This window comes from Rhopalosiphum padi, chromosome 4 (genome assembly GCF_020882245.1).
Source record: "Rhopalosiphum padi isolate XX-2018 chromosome 4, ASM2088224v1, whole genome shotgun sequence".
In the NCBI taxonomy this organism is placed as follows: domain Eukaryota; kingdom Metazoa; phylum Arthropoda; class Insecta; order Hemiptera; family Aphididae; genus Rhopalosiphum; species Rhopalosiphum padi.
In genome coordinates, this window is record NC_083600.1 from 36,630,733 (window position 1) to 36,655,057 (window position 24,325).

The 24,325-nt window shown below is 29.8% G+C and overlaps 3 protein-coding genes across 9 annotated transcripts in view; 1 reads left to right on the top strand and 2 right to left on the bottom strand.

The window, feature by feature from the left end:
• The first annotated feature begins 1,523 nt into the window (after positions 1 to 1,523).
• LOC132929708 (high affinity cationic amino acid transporter 1-like) lies at positions 1,524 to 12,576 on the top strand. The gene is made up of 12 exons (XM_060995235.1): positions 1,524 to 2,177; positions 5,312 to 5,440; positions 5,975 to 6,130; positions 9,776 to 9,880; positions 9,969 to 10,243; positions 10,684 to 10,781; positions 10,898 to 11,037; positions 11,186 to 11,288; positions 11,388 to 11,575; positions 11,672 to 11,826; positions 11,920 to 12,028; positions 12,346 to 12,576. The coding sequence occupies exons 1-12, from the start codon at positions 1,952 to 1,954 to the stop codon at positions 12,450 to 12,452; spliced, it is 1,791 nt and encodes a 596-aa protein (XP_060851218.1). The 5' UTR covers positions 1,524 to 1,951; the 3' UTR covers positions 12,453 to 12,576.
• A 1,466-nt stretch (positions 12,577 to 14,042) lies between these two features.
• LOC132930617 (large ribosomal subunit protein uL22m) lies at positions 14,043 to 15,527 on the bottom strand. The gene is made up of 3 exons (XM_060996578.1): positions 15,179 to 15,527; positions 14,899 to 15,112; positions 14,043 to 14,356 (listed from the first exon to the last, which is right to left on the bottom strand). Exons 1-3 carry the CDS (start codon positions 15,401 to 15,403, stop codon positions 14,136 to 14,138), a joined length of 660 nt encoding a protein of 219 aa, XP_060852561.1. The 5' UTR covers positions 15,404 to 15,527; the 3' UTR covers positions 14,043 to 14,135.
• Positions 15,528 to 16,224: 697 nt separating this feature from the next.
• Positions 16,225 to 24,325, bottom strand: part of LOC132930624 (serine/threonine-protein kinase tousled-like 2) — a 42,988-nt gene continuing 34,887 nt past the window's right edge. For 6 of the 7 annotated variants that reach the window (XM_060996591.1, XM_060996595.1, XM_060996590.1 and 3 more), the window contains 12 exons: positions 20,801 to 21,223; positions 20,445 to 20,648; positions 20,105 to 20,352; positions 19,666 to 20,035; positions 19,396 to 19,599; positions 19,225 to 19,316; positions 19,017 to 19,164; positions 18,810 to 18,921; positions 18,608 to 18,746; positions 18,423 to 18,534; positions 18,242 to 18,349; positions 16,225 to 18,051 (listed from right to left, as the gene is read on the bottom strand). In XM_060996591.1, coding sequence (XP_060852574.1) covers positions 17,815 to 18,051; positions 18,242 to 18,349; positions 18,423 to 18,534; positions 18,608 to 18,746; positions 18,810 to 18,921; positions 19,017 to 19,164; positions 19,225 to 19,316; positions 19,396 to 19,599; positions 19,666 to 20,035; positions 20,105 to 20,352; positions 20,445 to 20,648; positions 20,801 to 21,223 — 2,397 coding nt within the window. In that variant the 3' untranslated portion in view covers positions 16,225 to 17,814. The remainder of the gene's footprint in view (positions 18,052 to 18,241; positions 18,350 to 18,422; positions 18,535 to 18,607; positions 18,747 to 18,809; positions 18,922 to 19,016; positions 19,165 to 19,224; positions 19,317 to 19,395; positions 19,600 to 19,665; positions 20,036 to 20,104; positions 20,353 to 20,444; positions 20,649 to 20,800; positions 21,224 to 24,325) is intronic. The other variant, XM_060996593.1, reaches the window with a different exon arrangement.

Genomic DNA, 24,325 nt, shown 5'->3' on the forward strand with positions numbered 1-24,325 from the left:
CTTACACCCATAGTCGTATCTCAATGCGGCAATGTATTCATTATGTAGTGTATGAAGTTTCACTATGCACCTGTACAGACGGTTTTTATTAAATAGATTATGTCACACTTGTCACAGTAGTAATATATAAATTGTTTTGAATGTACATTGTTGATTGTGATTAAGATGTTATATTAATTAATTAGTAATTACTAATTACACATTAAATTACATTTATTATTAATAATGTTGTGTACTGTTATTTACATTGACCTCGACATTACACATTACCTACCTCAAAATGTATTAAATTTTATGAAAATTATTTTTTTTTGCAGAGTTTATAGCCTACCAACATTTTTGAGAAAAAAACTTTATTGTTTATCATTATTTTTTTTAATTTTCTACTGTTTTGGATGATAACATAAATTTTTTATTTTATATTCTGAGGTAAAATATTTTTTTAGGAATTTTATTTTAATAAAAACTTTATTAAATACAAACTACTTTACTTTATTAACTTTACTTTAAAATTATTTTGAACGAGTAATAAATTATAATTATTTATAACTTTATAAGTATTAAAAGTTTTGATGAGCGTATTGGAGTACTCACAGTGGTATAAGTAGTAATGCTATATATATATATATACTGTACATTATTTAAGGAAAATAATAAAAATAATTGTATAATTTTGATAAATGTGTAAAGTTCTGCATAGAACAGTTAAAAAAAAAGAATATAAAACATAATATATAATATAATAATTTAATTAAAATAATGTAATAAAAACTATCAACTTAGATAAAGCATATTTGTATTGTTTTCTTATTCGATCATGAACGATACTTATCAAGGTACGATTTACATTTTTACCAAACTGTTAGGTTAGGTGGTTAGGTAAACCACCGGTTAGATTATCAATACTTTAATGTTAAACATAACGTAAAAAGTTTACACGGCGCTTTGTATAGGCAATTTAGAGCCATTATTACAATATTAGAATGTATGCACTACCTACACAGACTTCTATATTAGTATGAGTATGTTTGCGTACGATAATGTTCAAGTTCTCCCATCGAAAAACTCTTAAGATGTGATCGATTCGGATTTCGAACACGTGACCTCCGACATGCAACGGTTCGTTGATCAACCTCTCGATACATACACACACACACACATATAATAACAACTAACGCGTTACGTGCATATGCCGTGCGTATCATATTATCATTTTATCACGAAAACATATTAACGTCAAGACCTCACCGTACACACTGTACGGCATTATCGTCCATACGCGTCATGATAATTTATTACACTATAATAATATTATATATAGGCTCATATGTGTGTGTGTGTGTGTGTGTGTGTGTGTGTGTGTGTGTGTGTGTGTGTGTGTGTGTGTGTGTGTGTGTGTGTGTGTGTGTGTGTGTGTGTGTGTGTGTGTGATAACGCGCTGTTATCGTAGACGCCGCCACCTCCTCCTTATCCACGTTGATAAGACATCGTAGGTAAGACGTGTAGCCGCAGCTCGTTACGCGTGATTGGAACACGCACAGTTTGCACGTTGAACGCGTCCCGCCACAACGCTGAGTTATCGTCCGTCCCCAACCGCTCGCTCGGCTCTCCCGCAGCACTCGTATTATAGCGCGACGGCGATCTGTCAATTATTAAATAAATCGAATAAACATAATACTATCGTTCTGACTACGCCGACCGATATCGTCGATCTTTCGGCGGCATTGCATATATATATATTATATACAGCACTATAAATTATATACGTCATTAATATAACATTGTCGGCCATCGCGAAGACACTTTCGGTTCTGTGCTGCCGGTCATCCGCGTGATACGGCTACTGCGGAGTACGTGAGCGAGCAGAACGTGCAGGTGGCGGGCCCGCGGTGACATCCGCGTGATCCTGCGCACACTACGTACCTACAGCTGTCTACGATATAGTACGACGATGGCGGTCGGTAAAAAGTTGAACCGTAAGAAGACGATGGCGGGCGTGGTGCGCGAGTCATCCATGTTGGACAGGGTGCTGACCACCACCGACCTGACAGCGTTGGGCGTGGGCAGCACCATCGGCGTGGGAGTGTACGTTTTGCCCGGTGCCCTATCGAAGTACGTGGCCGGTCCCGCCGTCGTCGTGTCGTTTTTCATCGCGGCCGTCGCTTCCGTGTTTGCCGGTAAGTGCGGCGAATATATAGACCACAGCAGAATACCTACCCGTGCAGACGTTAAAACGTGGAAATGTTTTTCGTCGTTTTCCGACGAATACATGGGGAGTCTCGAAAAGAACGCCGGATTTAAAACTGCTATAGATCGAATTTATTTATATATAAATTCAAAAAAAACATATATAATTTTCTTCAGAAGAGATTGAGGTTTAAACAAAAATAATACCAGCTATAAGCCTCTCCCCCTACTAGCCCTACACGCGATCACTCGGTCCATGAAATTCTTATTCATCGCCCGATCACATATTGATATTTCATATCTTTAAGATCCAACAAATTGCGTGGTTTGTTCTGGTAAATTCGTGACTTATAGTGTATCCCCATAGGAAAAAATTACATGATATCAAACCGAAAGATCGAGGTGAGCAGGTTTGGTGTTTGGACATATTCTCTACGAACTTGATGGGGTAATAATATGATCGGGTTTAAACCTCAACCTCTTTTGAAGAGAATGATATGCTTTTTTTGTTATGTTTACATAATAAAAATTGATCTATAGCAGTTTTAAATCTGGTGTTCTTTTTGAGACACCCTATATAAAGTCAAAATTGTATGTTATTTTTAGTTCAATTTCACAGATTTATAGTGTTAGTTACCTACGTCAAGACTTACAATTTACATCGTCGCATATTGTTTGATGTACTTGAAAATACTGGCGTAAAATGATTGATTTGTGTTATATAAATATTTGATATAGGTATTACGTATTTTTTAATATAACATTTGCGTTCAAAGTTCACAACTTATTGATTTGTTATTGAGAATATATTTTTTCATATTAATTTAAAAACTCAGTCAAGAATTTTTAGTATATTAGTACCTAACTTGTTAATCTACATATATCATAAATTTAAATTGTAAATTTTAAAGGTCTAAGACCTAAGTACATCAATTTCACTAGTTTTATATTTAGGCTGATTACTTACTATAGATGATGTTAATAACATAGAATAAAAGCAAAGATATTGTTTTTTTTTAATTATTGAATATCCCCTTTTGAAATACTTGTAGGTATACGTAGTAAATATTAACATTTATTCTGTTTTTAAGAATATATAACACTAAGGGTAAAAATACAAATAATAAATAATTATAATAACATTGACTAAATACTAAAATTTAAGTTTAATACAACAATATACAAAATTCGATTAAATGATAAAAATAATTTTCCTAATAAAATGTAATAATCACAACAAAAAATCAAAGTTACGAATTATTTCTTTGGAAATTTCAAAAATTTCTTTTTTTACAATAGTAATACGTACCTATTATTTGTATCTAATTTCACAAGATATTATCTGGTAGATTTTAATTTTCAATCCTCTGAAAATAAAAGTTTTTTATTTACAAAATGTTACAAAATGTATTTACAAAAGGAAAAAAATAAGTACCTAAAATCAAAATACCAATAAATGTTAAATTCCATATTAGATGCAAGACTATACTTGCAAACCTAACGATTTATGACTATTAATATTTGTAATTACCAAATTACATTTGAAACATTGAAACTGTTATCGAAAATAAATAAGGTGTAAACATTTTGTAATCTTATTACTATTATTATTTAGTGCAGTTCATCTGTTCATTCATGTTTAAAATGTTCATTAATAACATAAATCATATAATTATATATATTATATATAAATACAGGTAGGTAAATAGATATTAAATACATACAGATGTTTTCTTTGTTTCAAATATGTAAATAAAATACTTAGATATAGTCATAACTCATAACATATATAATAATAAAATATAATACAAATTAAGAAGAAGACTTATAAGTCATTTTATTTGTATGTGATCTAATCTATAATCTACGTAGTAAATAGTAATTAGTAAATTTACCTAAAATTAAATAAATAACGAGTAAATAGTTGAACTTTTATACAAATTAATTAAGCGTATTATTGTAAAATATCATCTTAATCTCTATTGTATCGTAAATACAAAATAATATATATGTCTATATTTAAGCTCTGAAATAATATGTTTACAAGAAATCAGATAATGCATAGGTATATATATAGTATAAACTTACGCGTTACGCAGCCATGACACCAATTTACTACTTATAAATCATACCTAAATACCTAATATTATAAAATATTACCAACTATGACGTAAATTATATGTATTTTGTCAACAAACTTTATAAAACAAATTCGATAAGTATCCAATCTAATTTTAATATAGATACGTAGGTTCGTAGGTGCAGTTTGAAATTAGGTATAATAATCTAGCAGAGACGTAGTAACATATATCAGTACCTTTTGTGTAGATTATATATTATTAAGTATTGACCCATAAATGGCAAATTTGCTGTTATTAATACTAAAGTCCATCGACAAATCAAGACAGTTGATAATATTTCAGTTTCAGAACAATAGATAATTAGTTATAAATATTCATAAATATAAAGATTGTACAAAAATAAATGTATAATAATAGATTAAACACATATTTACACAAATTACGATTATAAAATTTAAAGATATAAGTCAATGACTATAAATTTGACATGTTTTTCTTTTACTACTTCGTAAAAAAATTTAATTCGATAAACATTAGTTTTACTTCAATATAATTTTGTATATTTAAGGGTTAAAAGGGTATGATTGTACTTTTAAATAATTTATACTATTTATAGTAACCCAATATTATGTTACTTGCTTGTTATATATAGTTGCTGTATTTCGAATAAAGGTGTATTTCAAATTTTATTCGTTTATATTTTTAAATTGCATGTTTTGAGAATAATTATACTAATTTCTATTTATTCAAAAATAAATAAATAGCCCAGGTTAGATTGAAAAATAAATTTATAATCACTCCCTGATTCACAAGATATACGTTTACAATGTATAAATAATATATATATTATATATTATACAAAATTATATAAATTTATATTTGCATGAAGTATCTATTGAAGTTATTTTATGGTTTATTAATAAGAATATTTTACGCTTGTTTAAACTTTTTGTATATTTATACATAAATCAATACTTTAACTTTTTATTCAAATACCTATGATTTTACAAATCAATAATTGTATTAACGATAATATTTTTCAGGATTATGTTACGCCGAACTAAGCAGTCGAGTCCCTAGGGCAGGATCGGCTTACTCGTATGCTTATATAGCCGTTGGCGAATTAGCAGCATTCATAGTTGGATGGAATTTACTTCTAGAATATACAATAGGTATTATTAATATAAAGCAATTATAACAAAATAATAATTATTAATAAAAAAGTATGAAAACTAAACAATATACAACTTAAATTATTTTTAAACATGAAAATGTCATTCAAAAATTTTTATTTTAACTAAAATAGTTCAAATATAAAATGGCAACCAACAAATCTCCTTTAAAAACAACTTATGCCAATTATTTAAAGATAATTTAATACTACAACTACTTACCCTTGATTTATAACACAGTATTAATAATAGTATACATAATAATGTGAAGAATAAATTAAAATATAATAATATTTTTTCTTAATTGACTTCGTTGTGTTCAAGAGATTTATATTAGGTTTATCGTTTAAGGTATTTACATTAGATCGCATCTATTTAACTATTTTATAAAAACTGGAATTGTCTAGGCATTTTATTTAATATAATATGTAAATAATAGTTTCAAAGTTCATGTCTAACTTATTAATATGTCCTATTATAAATTTGAAAACAAATTTAAAATAATATAAAATTTAACAATGAGTTTTTATTCAGGTGGAGCTAGTATAGCCAGAGGAATGAGTGTTTATATCGATTCACTGACAAACAAGACAATGGAAACAGCTTTCAGAGGGCTTTACGAGATCGAATTACCATACCTAGCAGAGTACTTCGACTTTTTCGCCATGTTCATTGTTCTTGTGTTCTCTGGTAATAACAACTTACTACCTATAAATAAAGTCTTTACCTAAGTTGAAGCTTATTATTTATAAGATTTGAAACAAAGTACAAATATATTTTAAATATTTAAAATAAGAGCATTAAATACAAGATAAATGGCTAAACAGGAATAATTTTTTTTTCCTTAAAAATTATCGTTGTCCATTGCAAATATGAATTGTTTTAAACTGTAAGTATTAACCATCAACATGTGTAGATACATAAACTTCTACTTTTAAATTTTAAAATAGAATTATAATTGACTTAAATCTAATGATTAAGCCATGAATATCAATACAATTACGGACGTATTCACAATCACATAATCGAACTCAGTCATAAAAATAATCATTTTGAATAGAATGAGCGTGATTTTATTTTATTATGATGTCTCAATGAACAGTCTTGCCTTAATTTTTATTATATTTATATTTATAATAATAATAATTAGTGTAAGTATTAAGTACAAAGGTTAGAATAGGAATACAAGTAATAAAAAAAATTGATAACATAAAAAAAGTTGTTATAAAAACCTTTATAATAATAATTATTTATGATAATTGCATCATGCTTTTACACTCATGCATGTGATGTGAGTATTATATTTATTATAAATTCCAATATTTCACACGCTATATCAGAAACCGATAACGAAATATACATGTATTATCTATGTATCATTTTTTATTATATGTGCTATTAAACGCACATTTTTTTTTGCAATAATGTCTCGTTGTTGGATTTTATAAATACATTGGTAGATATATAATTTATAATCAATTATATACAATTTGTCGTATAAACTAATAGCATTATTGTTACTAATTGAATATGTGTATTATAAGTACGGGTTAACATACGTATTTCTTTATGTTCTGCATTCTATCTGTTACGTTTAATAAGTTATGTACCTTGATACTTAATATGTATTACATATTATACATCTTGAGCATAGAAAAATTACAAAATAGCAGGATTGAGTGTTATTAATAGGAAATAAAATTATAAGACAGCAGAGTAAATTTAAAAAAAAAATAAAAGAAAGTATAAATTTTTTAAAATTTTAAATCTAATATAACTAATAAAATTTAAAGACTCATAAAGGTAAGTTTACATTACATACATATTTTTATATTTATAATCATTGGGCGCTAATATAAAATATAATACACCATATTTAGATAATATTAACACTTATAGCTGTAATAATAGCATGCATATAATTGATTGCTAATGAATAATAGACTTATTGTCATTATGACATCGAATTTACATTCGATCAATAAGAAACTTTTGTCTGCAGTTGCAGGTACACTAGGTGTATTATTATATTAAATTTGTCTAAATATAATATAGGTGCCTAAATGGTAGGTAATAGGTATATATAAAAAGTATGATAAAAAATTAAAAACTATACAACGTTTCAAAAGATAATCTACAAATAGTTAATGAAAAAATGAGATATTCGTATTGATGTCATTTACACAATAGAAACTTGAGTTTTATACTTATTAACGTACAATGCATTGTATAAATTGTAACTAAATATAATAAGCTCTATATGAGATGTACGCGGTTAGATGTGATAAAAAATAATAATATTTTACCTATATTATGCTCAAAATAAAATAAATACGTTTTGTTATTTTACCATTCACCACAAATTGTTATATGTATTTGTTTAACGTAAAATAATAATTGATTAATTATACTCGTATATATATATTAATTATATGTACATTGTTTTACATAAATAGTGTCAACAATTGTAAAGTTTAAATTAATACCGTTATTTTTTCACATACAAATTAAAAGACCCTACAGCTATACAGCTATATTTTATATTTAAACGGTTAGATTTTTGTGTTGAAAGTGTAAAAAGAACTAATAGAATTAATCATAAATCATATTATTTATTTATTTATTTAATGAATATGCAGACGTATGTCCTATTGTTTACATAAATATAAAATTTAAAAATTTAATTTACAAAAATTTTTTTAAATAATACAATATACAAAAAAAACTTATAAAGTTATAAGTATAACTATTAAATTTCAAAGATAGACATTAGAAAAGAGGGATCCATATTGATACGAGAAATTATAGCCACCTATATAACGGATTCATAACACATGCAGTTTATGATAGAAAAGGGAATAAAAAATTTAGCATCAGTAGTTCTATATGATATTAAAAACTAACAATAATGCTAATGACGTTTTAAAATAAATGCATACGCATAAGTTAAACCTATATACCTTAAAAAAAAGTACCGATATTATACATTAGCAACACGATTATTGTATAGATGCATTGTATAATAGCGATATCAAACCGGCCTAAAGTATAAAATCGGTGGTATTTATTAATTTTATCTATCATTAAAATTATTTTATTTTTTAAAGCTATTGAAACGATGATAAGTCTTACGTAAGAAGTCTTCTTGATTATTTAGGCACATATTTCAATTTTTATTTGAATAATCTTGTTGCAATATGCCAATTTTTAGTTTTGACCTATTGACATTAATTGATTATCTAAATTTATTATATCTTCATCAAGTTAACATTTAAATATCACTCGATCAATTCGTGAATTTTATTAAATCAACATTAACACTATACATACCCACATGGCCACATACCTGACCGTAGATAATTACTAATTTATGAAGTGCATGCGAAATATGTACTGTGGCTTTAAAGGTATAAATAATAATAAGCGATATAATATAATAGGATAGGGGTAGTGTAAGAGATAAATTAAAAAGTAAAAATCCAAGTAATTTACTTTATAAATGAAAAAAATGTTTAAAAAATAAGAAAAACAAGAATTTTTACACAATAATACTACCAGTTTTACTGTTTTTAGTAAAATTGATTATATTATTTTGTACATTATTTTGTTGTGAATCAAAAACGGATCACCGTTTATGCGTACATTAGCGTAATTTCTAGATGTGATCGTATTTAAAATATTTAGGCATTTTAAAACTATTTATAGACATTTGAAAATTTTTTTTTTTTTCTATTAATGAATTTTCTCCAAAAAAACCACAAATATACGTAAAATCCACAATAAAATTCATGTCTTCACTCTTAAATATTTTAGTCTACTTATAAACATAATAACTAATAACTTAAGTGCAATTTAAGAGGGACTAGGAGGGCTAAGCCCCCCTTTACCTAAATGGTTTATATATATCCCCTTTCCCCTTTATATACCACGGGTAGTATACACACAGTACATACATGCAAATTATAATAAGCCCCCCCCCCCAAATTTAAAACTCAATTTTCGCTGATGACTAATAGGTGTGTATTAACTATTAAAATATTTTACAACCATGTAATATTAAATATTAATAATGTATACAATATATTATATAGTATTATACCTTTATTATACCTATACGCAGCACGAATATCTGACATTTAAATTTAATTTCCTTGTTACGTTTTAAGATCTTAGTTTTACGCTCTTTACCTTTATAACAATATTATGTACATAGTACATAGTATATAATATACCTATCAACTTAAAAAACAAATAAATTATTTAGATACCTATACATGGGTATCTATAATACAATATATAATTATTTATTTATTACCTATAAATTATGTGTTTCAGTCGCTCTGGCTTGCGGTCTCAAAGACTCGGTGCGTCTCAATAACTTATTCACGTTGTTGAATTGTGCAATCATGGTCATAGTCATCGTTGGGGGATCATTTCACAGTAAAAATTATTTAGTTAGACGATTTGCCTTTCGCAGAATTTAGTGACTTTTATACTTAATATCGATTTTAATGTTACTTGGCCACAGTCGATTTCAAAAATTGGTCACTACCGAAAGCTGAAGTACCCAACTGGGCAGGTGAAGGCGGCTTCTGGCCGTACGGTCTGCAGGGAGCACTACAAGGGGCGGCCACTTGCTTTTATGGATATGTAGGATTTGACTGTATAGCTGCATCTGGCGAAGAAGTGAGAAACCCTCAGAAGTCATTACCGTTGGCTATCATATTGTCACTGTTCATCGTGTTCCTCGCATATTCCGGAGTGTCCGCCGTCCTCACGTTAATGATACCGTACTACGCGCAGGTAGGTATCGTTATAAAAAATAAACACATCTAATTAGAAATCATGAAAAAACAAATATAATTGATTATTTTTACAAAAAAACTTGTAATTTAATAATTTTTATCGGAATATATAAAAATCAAATTTATACTTCACCAACCTAACCTAAGTCCCTCGAACAGTCGAACTATTTATTTTAGTTTTTAAGTGTAACCTTACCTATTTATACTAATGAAATAATAAAGAATCTATGATATATTTAGATTTTGTTGAGAAAATATTTAAATGTATAAGTAGACGCTATAGCCTATAATAATGTATATTAAAATACTTATATTTATTAAAAAATTGTTTTATCCCAACTGACGTGTTTATATCAACGCTTCTAGTTTACTAGTTTTATATCGATAATATTTAAATACATAGGAATATTTCAATTACGTACCTACTTATATGTTTAGGACGCAAATATGCCATTAAGTCACGCGTTCGACGTTATTGGATGGACACCTCTGAAATGGATCATAGGTGTGGGAGCCGTTTTTGGGATGTGTGCCTGGTAAGTAGAGTACATTGAACTAGGTATAGAAGTATAATTTTATGTTCGGAACGTTACTATACAGCCGTAGCTATTAAAACAATAACAGAAATAATAAAGTTGAATTACGTTTTCAGCATGTTCGGTTCAATGTACCCGCTGCCGAGGATTTTGTACGCCATGTCCAACGATGGTCTGATATTTAAAAGTTTGGGGAAAGTACACCCTAGGTTCAAGACTCCGTTTTTTGGAACGATATTTGCTGGCATCATTACAGGTATCAAATTATTTACACTCATATACTAATTTAAATATAATATAATACGGTGGTAAATGGTCATTATACAGTATAAAATAGATACTTCATTTATCTACACTTAATGTACAATAATATTGATCATTTTGCGTTTTCGTTTTTTCAAAAGGTTTTTTCGCCGCTCTACTAAATCTCCAACAACTAGTGGACATGATGACAATCGGCACTCTGCTCGTATACGTCATGGTCGCTGTGTGTGTACTGTACACGAGGTAAACTCAAATCTTTTCGGTTAAATTTTCCTCAGTCTGACGATAACAGTACAATACCATTTTATTCATATTAATATCTTGCGGCAATTTTTATAACAGATATCAAGAACAAAGTGACATGGACTACGATATATTAGCTGACGAATACATCGAATCTACGTCGTTGGTCACGATAAAAGTAAAACACACGAAGAAGCAAATACTGAAACAGTTATTCAACTGCCACAAATTCGTGAGGGCAAACAGTCTTAGTAGCTATGTAGCGTCTTTACAAACGACGTGTTTCAGTAAGCAACATATGCATATTATTGTTTAAAAACATCAAAATACCTAATTAAAAACCATGTTAACATATGCATATCATGAACAAATTGTAATTTCAGCAATAGTATGTTTGCCTCTTGCTCTCTATCTAAGTCACTGGTATGAGCTAAACAGTACCCATTGGATTATTGTCCAAGTTCTCGTAGGCGTCATGATTTTACAGCTTATATCCATCGGTATGCAACCGACGTCTAAAACGCCAGTAGCATTTAAAGTAAAGCATCACCTAATTATAATAATCAAAATTGTATTGCTTTATAATTATTTAAGTTAATTGGATTTTTTTTTTTCATATTTTATGTTACAGGTGCCATTTGTACCACTTACCCCAGCACTGAGTATATTTATAAACATTTATTTAATGTTCTTTTTTGACATATACACATGGACAAAATTCATCATTTGGATGATCATTGGTTGGTATTTATTACATTCAAAAGACTGTAAAATTTTAGACTTGCAGTTTGTTGATTAAAATTAATTAATAGTACCTATTAGGTACTTATCATAATATAATTCAGGAATTGGAATATTTTAAAAATTTTAAATGACTAAAATATTTAAACAAATTCATGTCAACAAAATACAATGTAAATATTGAATAAACATTCAAAGTATTCTTACAAATATTATTAACAAAATACTAAATAGTTACCTTAAAAAAGTATAACAAAAAATATAATAGGTATAATATTTTTTATTCTTGCACTATTAAATTAATATTTATTTTTAGGTTTTGCAATTTATTTTGGATATGGTATCACACACAGCAAGGAAAACAATCCAGAGATAAATATTGTCAACAGTAATCAATCAAAATCTTCATTAAATATAGATTGACATATTTTAAATATTTTTAAGAACATGTTCTCATTATAATTACCTACTATCAAAGTATCAATGAAGATAATAAACAAATAAAAACATTGTTATTTATAAATGTATAATAATAGCAACAAATGTACCTTCTCTGTTTTCATTTAGGCAGCCAGTTTTCCTGTTAAGTACTAAAGTATCTAATCACCCAAGTATTTTAGCAATTTGTTGCTATATCCTATAGTCTATACAATAGTTAAGGTCTTAAGGACATTGGCACCGAACTTGGGGATGAAGTCTGGTCATGATCAGACCAAATTTTTAGAGGTGGTTGGCGTTGGCAGAGCCGTTAATATTTGGCGCCCAGGGCAAAATTAAAAATATTCGCCCCCTATTTTATTTATCATTATGCATTACAATTTTTTTGGCACCCCCTTTAAACCATGCCCCCTAGGCCCCCCCACAGCACGGCTCTGGAGGTTGGTATGATATGCGAGTAATGAATGTGAATGAATTAATCCTATAAATCACTAATATTGGGATGGGGCGGATGGTAAAATTTAAATAGGATGGCTGTTCACCAGACCATTCAAAGTTTTGTTTGGCGCCACTGGTTAAGGCTAATGTATTATGGAGTTAAACATCACTTTATTTGTAAATATAAGTATGAGCTAAAACCATAATACCTACATATTATTAGGTTAGGTTAAACTATAAAATACTAAATCTATCCTACAAATATCTTTAAAAGAATAAACAAACATTTTCAAACTTAGTCGCCTACTTTTAAGTTATAAGTGCTGTACTCTTCATGTTCAGTGTTTATAAGCAATTAAAAAATAATATAATGTGGAAATCTTAGAAGGGGCCAATAATGCAATCCAAACATTATTTTAAAAAATTTGGTTTTTTGACATAATTATATAACATTAATTTTTAAAAGTAGGCTATAGTTAATAGTTATGGATATTATCCATTGAATAATATATAATATTATGTATGATCAATGCTAAAATGTACTATTATATCAACATATTAAACTGTTTAGAAAGTAATAGGCGAATTAATAATTACCTCAAAAACATGACAATCATAAATATATAAAATATTTAAATTCATGTCCACTATATATTTTTACTCATTGTTTAATTATTTGTACCTATCTAGGTCCCAATATTTTGTCAAAAATATAGGTATTAATTATTATATACAATTAATGAATTATAATTTGCCAGAGCATAAGTTGGTCTGCATATTTAAATTAATTGCAATATTTGAATAATAAATAAAACATTGAAGATAGAAATTACAACTATAAAAACCATAATTTAAAATAATGCAAAATACTTATGCATTGTATATTAATAATTTTATTCTTTTTAGTTGTTTTTTTTTTTATCAACACAGTTTTTAAATTATTTATAATAATAAGAGCAGTACTGATCGACAATCAATTTTCATTTGCGGCAATCAGATGCTTCTTCTAACATTCTACACAAGACCTTCCAGCCTTCGTAACAAAGCACATGCGCACAAGTCAATTGCCTGGTCCCTAGTACCACTCTTAATCTGAATAGACTATGTACTAAGACAACAACTATAAAATCAAAAATGTTTGATATAAGTTTACAAAATTTGTTTATTTAATTTTAGTAAATACATAAACAAATATATTTCTTATCACTAATTTTTATCTTTAAATATGACTTATAATGATCCTTGAATTTTACGATCACGGATTTCATCAATCCACTGGGCTAACAGAGCTGGGCCTGTCTTAGGCCAGCTATAATAATAATTTTCTGGAGGTGTCCCTTCTTCTAATCTTACAAAATAATGACAGTGCCTGTACATTATTTCACCCATTCGCATCCTTGCATGTCTACGCATACCTTTTATCACTGGGCCTTTACCACAAAATGATTCGGCTAAAATAAAAAAAATTATTAAATTTTAACATACTGTTTCAATTGTTTGTTCTAAATCAGAACCGTAGCATATAAAGTAGTAAACCTTTAAAATGTATTTTTAATTAAAATATTACTTTCAACGATCATATTATTACAAACATTTAAATTAATACTTTCTAATAATCCATTTTTCATTATAACATTATTATTGTTGATTTTATATTAAGATAAAATGTTGGTGTATTGTTTTCAACAGACAGAAAGTGAAAATAAAAATTCAAAAATTTTACAAATAATTCTATGTTCTATAAATGACGTAATTTATTTTCCTGCGAGTGTCTACATCTTTGTCTATTAAACTTATATTTTTAAATAAATAATAAATAAAGAATTTTGAGTAGAATATTGAATTACAGTAATTTAAAAATGGATAAAAAGTACAGATTACTGAGTATTCATTTATAGTAAAAGATATTTAAAGTAATGTTAATGTGTTAGAACTAAACATAGAAATGTTACAACAAAAATGTGAGATATAAATTTAAAGTTGCTGTTCTTACCAATCCATAGATTTGTTTTAAATTCGACATTATGGTTTTCAACAGCTAGCTGTTGAGCTTCTAAAATAGTATCTTTCACTATAGTGGCACCTTTACGACCAACCATGGGTAATTGTTTAAGTGCTTCGTCAACAGACATGCCACGTACAAAACTTGCGACATACCACATTTTTTTTGGACTATATTTGATATTTAACTTTTGGTGACATACATACTGTAACATTCAAATAAAATACTGAATTCAATATACATAACTACATAAATACAATAGTTAACATACAGCTGGTCTTCTCTCTTCACCGGGTTCTTGTGGTGGATAAATAACATCGTTATATGCTAACCAACGTTTAGGATCTTTCTCTGAACCGGCTAATTTGATAGAAGAAGTGCTAAAGTCTGTTTTGGGTGTAGCAAGCAGTGCCACACATTCCTTAAGATTGTTGTAACTTGATGGAGGTCTACTATGACAAAATAACGTCAACTTATTGGCTATACAATTTAACATTTCTATAGTAGGAATATAACTGAAAAAATATGAAATGGGTAATAAATAATGACTAAATTAATCTAAAATACTAAAATCTCTGAAATTTTATTTGTAGTAAATACTAAATAGTAATGTTAACAGAATATTATTATTTGATAAGAAATAACTAATAAGATCCACATGGTCCCAGATAAAAAGATTAGATGAACAAACTTTGGTAATTTTTGTTATAGTATTTACTACTAGATAGCGTTGGGAATAGCATGTAATACAATAATTTGAAAAATTTAGACAATAATGAATTTGCCTAGTTAGAATAATGTTAGATTTAATATCAAATATTATCAATAATATTTTATTTTTTTATAGGGGGGAGGGAACATTTTCAAAATGTTATTTAAGGATTTACAATATTTTTGTAAATGCATCATTATTTTTTCTTTTTAATTATTCCACACGATATACTGATGTACATATTAATATATTAAGTACATGTTCTAAATAATATAGAACTGGTTTATAAAAGAAATATTTTGTTTTGTATATAAGTATTTTTGTACCTAATTTGGAGTTTTATCAAAAACTAGGTACTTTTAAAAATAACCAAAAACTAATTAGTGCTCTAAAAATGTGAAATAAAACTTTTAAAGTATCAATTAGATTAAATTAATTATGTAGGTACTTGAAATTCATTGTTATAGAATCCCAAAAAATAAAGCACTTTTCATTGTTATCTGAGTCCTAAACATAACAATAACACTTTTCAATCAAACTTTTAATTTCAAAGTAATTTGCCACAGATATGATGTACAATATACATGGTTATTGAAAGCACCAAATTTCAATATAGATCTGTTTTTATTTACTTCCAGTAAATTCATATATTGTTTTCATCATTTATTTTGAAGAATCAATAATGGTTTGTTTAATAGATATAAATTAATAGCCAATAGAAATATGATACAATTTTCAACAATTTTATCTTATTTACTACGTTGAATCAGAAATTATCTTCTTTGTGGTTTCCAATAAACTGTTAATTTATGTTTGACTAGATTGGCCATTACATATTATACAATAACTTAACAAAACCTAATTTAAAAATATTGACTTTAATCACACTCAGTATGGCCATTATATTACTATTGTAAACACACAATTTAAAACAATAATATTGCTAATATCAATTAATATTTTTAATTAGTTACCAAATAATGCATTTCATATATCAATAGTCAATTAACTATAATTATTGTTTGAAATATATTATTAAATGGTTGGATTTTTTTTTTTATCAATATCATTATTATTATTATTATTATTATTAATTACACATCCAAGTAGTTATTAAAATCATAAAAATAATATTAAGAACATTATTGAATGGAAAAAAAACAAAACCAAACACAAAGTGTTATTGACAAAAAATAATAATAATAACAATAATTTGAACATAAATAGGGTACACATTTGAGTAAAAAAGATTTAGATACACATTTTTTTTTTAAATTCACTTTTCTTTTATTTTTATAATAGTAATAATAATAGTATCAATAATAATTATACAATGTTTGTTATTACTAAAGATAGTAATAAACCTTACAACAAATCTAGTGTGTCTAAAATAATAATTATAAAGTCTCATTGGCTCGAAAAAAAACCGCCTTTCAATTTTTCCAAATGTTAAGGAAAAACTATTATTATTATTATATATTAATATTTCTTTTTCTCCACAATTTCTTTTCGCGTATTTTTTTTTTTTTATCACAACAAAATAAACATTTTTGTGTTAACAATAAACAAACTAAATAACATTTTATCGTCGAAATTCTTATATCGAATTCACATGTCATTTACAAAAAAAAAAATCAGTTAATATATACAAATATTTTTATACAAATATATATACAAAAAAAATAATAATTATAATGGTGAAACTGTACAAAGCAAAAAATAAAAATAAATTGTGATGATGGGACAATTATATCATTATAATGAAATCTAACATATTAGGTATTCGCAGAAAATAGTATATAAATTAAAGCTTCCATTCTTTTTCACATTTTTTTTATCAAAATCTAATCTTACTTTCGTAGTGTGTACAGAGTACAGTTAAAATTGTGTTCCGCAAGAATCAGGTGATTCTAAAACAAGTATCACTATTTTAATTTTAGGTAATAGTAAAACATAATCATAAATGTACTCAGGAACTCATTTGCAGCAGTGACAAAAACGATTTGACTAGTACATTCATATAATATTATAATAATAATGATCATTCAATTAAAATTTCCTAAGGCCGTTTGTGAACACCATATTTTATTTGGTCAAATAATTTAATCCAAATGGCACAAGGCGTGTTTAACATATTGTCCGTTCACATAATATTATATATAATTATTTAGTAATTATTGTTAACTATCTTGGTCTTAGGATGAACTAGATGCATTCATGTTACCAAACATGCCAGATGCAAAATTAGCAGCTGATATTTGTTGCTGCTGTTGTTGCTGCTGCTGTTGTTGTTGTTGTTGTTGCTGTTGTTGATTGTTGGCTGACTGACGGCCATGTTTTGGTAAAGGTGGTTGTAGGTATTCATGCCTAGACAAGGTGAACACATCAATACGATCTTCTTTACGGTATGCAAGACAGCAACGAATAAAGCTCTGTAAAAAAAAAACATCTTATTACACCAATATCTTATACATTAATAATATTTACTTTTTTTTAAACATTGTTAGATTATTAAGTCCCATACAATTTAAATGTTAATGGTTAATCTAATATTAATAAATCATAACTAACATGTAGAAATGCATGTTAAGTTGATATATAAAATTAAAAATGTTTATATACCTTCGCTTCATTACTGACGGTAGGTTTGTTAGCGAACTGTACTTCAGTAGCCTTTAATATTGTATTTTCTTCTAAAATTGTAGCTTGAGATTGATTATGACCAAAAGGCTGTAACAAATAATAATAATAATAAATAATTATTATCAAATATCAGCAATTTCAATAATAAAAGTTATATTACCTTTTTGCCGTACAGACATTGATAAAATATTACACCAACGCTCCAAACGTCAACTTTGGATGATATTTTAGGTGGGTTTTTACCAACTACAAAACATTCTGGTGGCAGATACCTAAAACACAATATACATTTATTTTTTATATTACATTTTTATAAAAATATACTTTTTTAATCCCATTACTCACCAGTATGTTCCAGCTCCTTGTGATGTTAGGTCCATTCCATGATCTGGATTATAATTTTCTTCATCCATCACTTTACTAAGGCCGAAATCTGTGATTTTTATTTCACCACAGACATTACCTTCAGTTAGTAATATGTTTCCTACAACAAATTTCAAAATGAACAATTGTTTTAATTTACATATTTGAAATAAATAATACATACCAGGTTTTAAATCATAATGTATCACAGGAGGTTTGATCTCATTCAAATATTTAAGTGCGGATACCACTTGCATAACTATTGATCTAGCTTCTCGTTCAGCTATCGTCTTGTGCTTTAAAGATTAAAAATTTATAACATTATTTTAGGTACTATTTATGAAGTAAATTATACATTATTTTGGTGATTTTAATTAGGTATTTGTCTTACCTGTTTTAAATAAAAATCTAAATCATGTCCATCACAATATTCAAGTACAGTGCAAAACGAATTTGCATCTATTTCAAACACATCATACAATTTAACAACCCTTGGATGGTCCAAAGATTTATGAATATTGTACTCTCGCAGTGCATGCCTGAAAAAAATTATTCATTAATTTTCTATGAATTAAGACTTTAAATATGCTATGAATTACTTTATATAATTAGCCTTTTTATCCTCTTTCCAGTCTTTATTCAGTTGGTGAACCTTACATGCTACATAACGTTGTTCTTTTAGATCAAACGCCTGTGAAAATAAATAAAAATATAATTTAAATAAATGCAAGAAAAGAATTAGCAACAAATGGTAACAGTTTAATACTCACTTTGTGGACTTCACTGAAGCCACCTTTCCCCAACAACATGAGCAACAAATAACGGTCATTTAACACAGGGTGATTGTTGAACCTAGATTGGTCTTCATTATGAATCCTTTTCAGTTCCCTTATGTGTAAATTTCTCTCTCGCTCCAACTTCTCCATTTCTAGCTGCAAATCAGCATCTTCTTTTTTCAATGCTGACTGTCGCAACTGTACACATAAAAACAAATTTATTTATTTATCATTTAATTGATTATATGACATAATGAAAATTACCTTGAGTATCTCATCTGCTTCATAATACTCTTGCCACGATAAACCCGGAACAGCTTCTGGCTTTAGGAACGTTGCTGTGTCCAATGCGGACGATGGGGCTACAGTACCATTGTGCAAGACCGTACCTGTCGTAGCACCAGTCACTTGGTTATTGTTGATACTTGCACTGGGTAGCGTTATGGGTGGTGTAGAAACTGAGGGTGTTGAATTGATAGGTACACTGTTAGTACTCGAACTACTACTTCCTGTACCCGACTGACTACTAGCTCGTTTGCGTCCACCAGTTTCGCTATTTGATGGCCGCTTTTTGACCAGCATCTTTTTTTGTCGGTCAATCTCTTCTCTTTCTGATGTTATTTCTTCTTGTCTTCTACTCAATGAATAACAATATATTAACTATAAATTATCTGACTACGAGGAAAAAATGTTTCACACATACCTAGACAATTCTTGAAATGCATAGCCATCAGTCCAATTTTCTTGAAATTGTGCACCAACCCTTTGCGTTACAAACTGACCAAGTCGAAGTCTGTTTTGCATACACCGTTGTCTTGCTTCTTTTTTTTCAATATTTGACTTTTCTTTCAACAGCTTCTTCACCACTTCAATGCACTTATTTATATGCGACTTGTGCTGCTCGATTGTTTTCTGTTGACTGCTTAATTGGTGTTTCAGTTCTTCATTTGTCTAAAATCAAATATTTATTATTATTATTATTATTTATTAATCAATTATGTAATCATAATATTATACAAGTGATTAAAAACTAATGGCATTACCCTATTCAAATCATCAATTTTATTATTTCTGAGTTCCAAATCCGAAGAAGCCTGACATTCAAACTCTTGGATTGCATGACTCGTTAAATCAGTCTGTATACATTTTGTAATGGAACTAGAGTTAATCCTAGGTGGGTGGAGTATGGAAACATAGTCCGGAGTCAGTACGGGACTCAATGCTTGAGGCCCACTCGCCGGATTAAACTAAAAACGAAATGAGAAATCAATTGTTATTGTTATTGCCGACAACAGACGAGTTCTTCTTCGGTGGAAAAATTTTTATTTATGTTTTGGTTTTGGTTTTTTTTTTTTTTATATAAACATTTTTAAAAATTTTTCTTCCGAATTACACTCACCATGGGGTAACCTTGTTGCGGCGGTCCGCCTGGCGACGGTGACTTGGCCCCGCCGTGTCTTATCGGGTTGGACACGGGATGGGCGCCATGCTTGGTGAAGTAGTCGTTTATTTTCTTGGTGTCGGCGACCGACCTTGGCGGTGGTGGAGGGGGCCCCCCAACCACCATGTTTGGTGGTTGCGGTTGCTGCTGCTGCTGTTGCTTGTTGCTAGCTATATCGTCTATTTTCCGTTTGCGCTTGCGCTCGGTAGGCGTGCGGGTGATACTGTTGGCTTTTTCCGGAGTGTCCTGCTCCTTATCGCTGTGCGACGAACCTGTACTCATATTCGAGTCTTGGCTATGAATAGTACTCCCCGGTTGAGGGTGTGGTAGGTGCATTTGGCCAGCCTGCGGAGCCATCTGCAGCTGAGTCCCGGCCGACATCTATAAAATGGACAAAACGGAAATACAAAATTAAAATTATATTACATAAGTATACATTATTAGATTAATACAATATAAACGACGACCAACGCATGGTAACAATAATATTATGCCACAGTCTATAATAATAATTACTAATTATCGTGATAGAATGGAAGGGATGTCATGTTTATTTTTTTTTCGATGAAGCAGTTTTCACGAACAAGCCTTATTGTAGCATCGATTTCAAATTTTGATAATAACGTGTACTTATAAGTTATAATAATGATATTTTAGGTAATAGGTATTATTATTATTCGATGACTACAAACTAAACCCAGAATATCATGTGTGTAAACATAATCGTACGAAACAGTTAGTTAAAATATCAATAATTTATAAAGTCCAGTTTTTAATTATTTTAAAGTACGAAGTATTATTATTGATCAAGCTCGAGTTATGGAAAAAAAAACACCCACACAAACGGTGCATTAAATAATTACTGTGTAATGGATAAATGTACAAAATACAACTTCTAATAGATTACCGTAGTATAAATCGATAAAAAAAATAAAAATAATAATCATGAAATAATATTATATTATAAAATCTATCTCTTTATGTATAGACATCGAATCATCGGCCACCGCGGAGAAACGATAAAATATACAACACGACTATTATATAATATACGACATAAATATTTCGAATAAGCAACACTTTTTCTCGATGAAATACAAAACAAAAATTAATGTAAAAATAATCACGAAAATTATATATCTAATTTTTTTTTAATTTTAACGCGTTGATCCTAAACAATATTATATACATTGTGCAATACATACAACTAAACGATTAAATCATATTTTACAAAAAAAAATTATGGCCGGTAAGAAATACTATTAGGTGTGACGTCATATTATAATAATATAACAACGACATTTATAATATGATGCTAAAAACGGACGAATAAAATTCACTCTCGTTGCAAAATATATCGTTACAAAAAAATTTCCTCGACGAGCGTGAACCGTATACTGCGGAAATATCTCGACCGACAAAAGAGGAAAACCGTTAAAGTTTATTTTTCGTCGACCGTTACGCGCGCGGTTCTAAACCGGAATTCAAAGCAATATCCATTCTGGCGTTAACCACGACACAATACCAGCGATATTGCAGTACTGTTATCTACGAAACGTATATGCGGTACATATTTGGTCGTTCAGCCTCTCGGAAGGCATTTCTAAAACGACGTGTCGATACCTAAAATCACTGTATCATGCACACGTAGAAAAACGAGTAAACGCATCACAGTAAGAGGCGATGACTTCCATCGTCGTGTCGTCGGGTTAGGCGCGATATATCGCGATGTACAAACGAAGTACGGGTACGGTTGACGCATTGTGTATAATGTCGGTAGGTATAATCCCATCTGAAAAATCCTAAACACACCAACGCCGTCGCAGCAAAAGCACTTTTTACTATATGTATACAAACTACACGAGTGTAGTACGCACGCACACACATATATATATATATATATAATACACATATAACAACGCCGCACGGTCTGACCGGAAAATCGGTATCCCTTCTCGAGCGTGACCCCGGAAGTGGCCGACCGCCGTCAACTGTACCTCAGCGGTATAAAATACACCTATATAATATGCCTACCAACTACTGTGCAAGCTACACATAATTATATTATTATTTAGCGTATCCTCGTCATCGGAGAAAACTTTCGGACGAGTATCGTCTGTTATATTATTATTTGTATACGCACGAACGAGCGTCTTCTGGACAACAACCACCACGTCATGTGAATTTGCCTTTGCTACAGCCGTCGCAACACCTAGCTATTATTTATTTGGACGCGACGCGGCTTGGGACTGATCGTATAATATATATATATATATTGTACAATATTGTTACTTGGCGAGAGCAGGAAATCGGTCGATTGTCAACACTGTCGGCTTTACAACGAATCGATGTGTATACGCGAACGACCGGGACACTGCAGGGGCGACGGCAGCGGGGGTGGTAGCAAATAATATATATATAAGTGTATAAGTGTGTACGTGCGTGTTGTATATAAATATACATGTATATATACACAGATAAATACACACATACACATACACAATAGTCGGGCCAGAGGGGTAAGGAGGATAAGTTCGGTGTAAGGAGAGGGGGGTAGATCGCACTACGGTGTGTCGGTTGGTATGATGACGACGACGACGACGACGGCAATACGTGGTGCACGAAAGAGAGGAGTTACGGGGTACCTACTATGTGACTGGGGGAGATGACGACGAGGGGAATTACATTTCTGTTATATTCAGTTATATACACACAGTTTTCTGCCGGGCAGCAGCCACAAGCCCACAGCACACACACACAGCCTCTGTTGCCCGACGTTGCCAAACCGATTCTTATAATACCATGACGACTGCGACGGGGTGAAAGGTAGTGGTCGGAGAGAGGGTGACGTGACCGATCCCCCCCGCCGCCGTCGCCAGCGACGATCCAGTAAATCCGTTTTTCCACCTCGCCTACGTATTTAGCCGCTGCCGCCGCCGCCTCCCGACAACCGGGCGCGATAACCATACTGCGTCGTGCACTATATTGTAATTTAGCTATGGTAGGTATATATAATTACACCGTGCACAAGTTATTGTCGTCGTCTTGGTCGCGGGCTTTTCATAAAAGTCAATCGATTACACGCAAACCTTACGGCGACGACAACATACACAGTGAGGGATTTTTCGACATAAATTTTAGCGTCGCTGTAAGCATAAATATGGCGATCAAAATGTTTGAGAAACCATCGCCAAAGTGTATGATATCGTTTAAACGAGTAGTGCGAAAGTCAATGACTGGAGGCGACAGACTGGAAACTTCGGTCTGTTTAGAAGGAGTGTTCACACGCGTTTTGGGGTCGTCTCAAAAACGAAGGATTATAATATAATGCATAGACGGAGGATATGTACGCCGATGCTGCTGCCGAGAAAGAGGACGTATCGATTAGAAGAAGGCCTATACCCTATATACAGCTGCTGCAGCTAGTAGTAGTGCTATACTACTACTACTACTACTACTACTACTACTACTACTACTATACCC

What these genes read in the sequence shown, in the direction of transcription:
- LOC132929708 (XM_060995235.1), top strand. Translation starts at nt 1,952, where the DNA reads ATGGCGGTCGGTAAAAAGTTGAACCGTAAGAAGACGATGGCGGGCGTG. An exon ending in ACTTCTAGAATATACAATAG is followed by an intron (nt 5,441 to 5,974) that starts GTATTATTAATA and finishes GTTTTTATTCAG; the next exon opens with GTGGAGCTAGTATAGCCAGA. An exon ending in CGTTGGGGGATCATTTCACA is followed by an intron (nt 9,881 to 9,968) that starts GTAAAAATTATT and finishes ACTTGGCCACAG; the next exon opens with TCGATTTCAAAAATTGGTCA.
- LOC132930617 (XM_060996578.1), bottom strand. Translation starts at nt 15,403, where the DNA reads ATGTTAAATTGTATAGCCAATAAGTTGACGTTATTTTGTCATAGTAGA. An exon ending in GTGAAGAGAGAAGACCAGCT is followed by an intron (nt 15,113 to 15,178) that starts GTATGTTAACTA and finishes TGAATGTTACAG; the next exon opens with TATGTATGTCACCAAAAGTT. An exon ending in TAAAACAAATCTATGGATTG is followed by an intron (nt 14,357 to 14,898) that starts GTAAGAACAGCA and finishes TTTTTATTTTAG; the next exon opens with CCGAATCATTTTGTGGTAAA.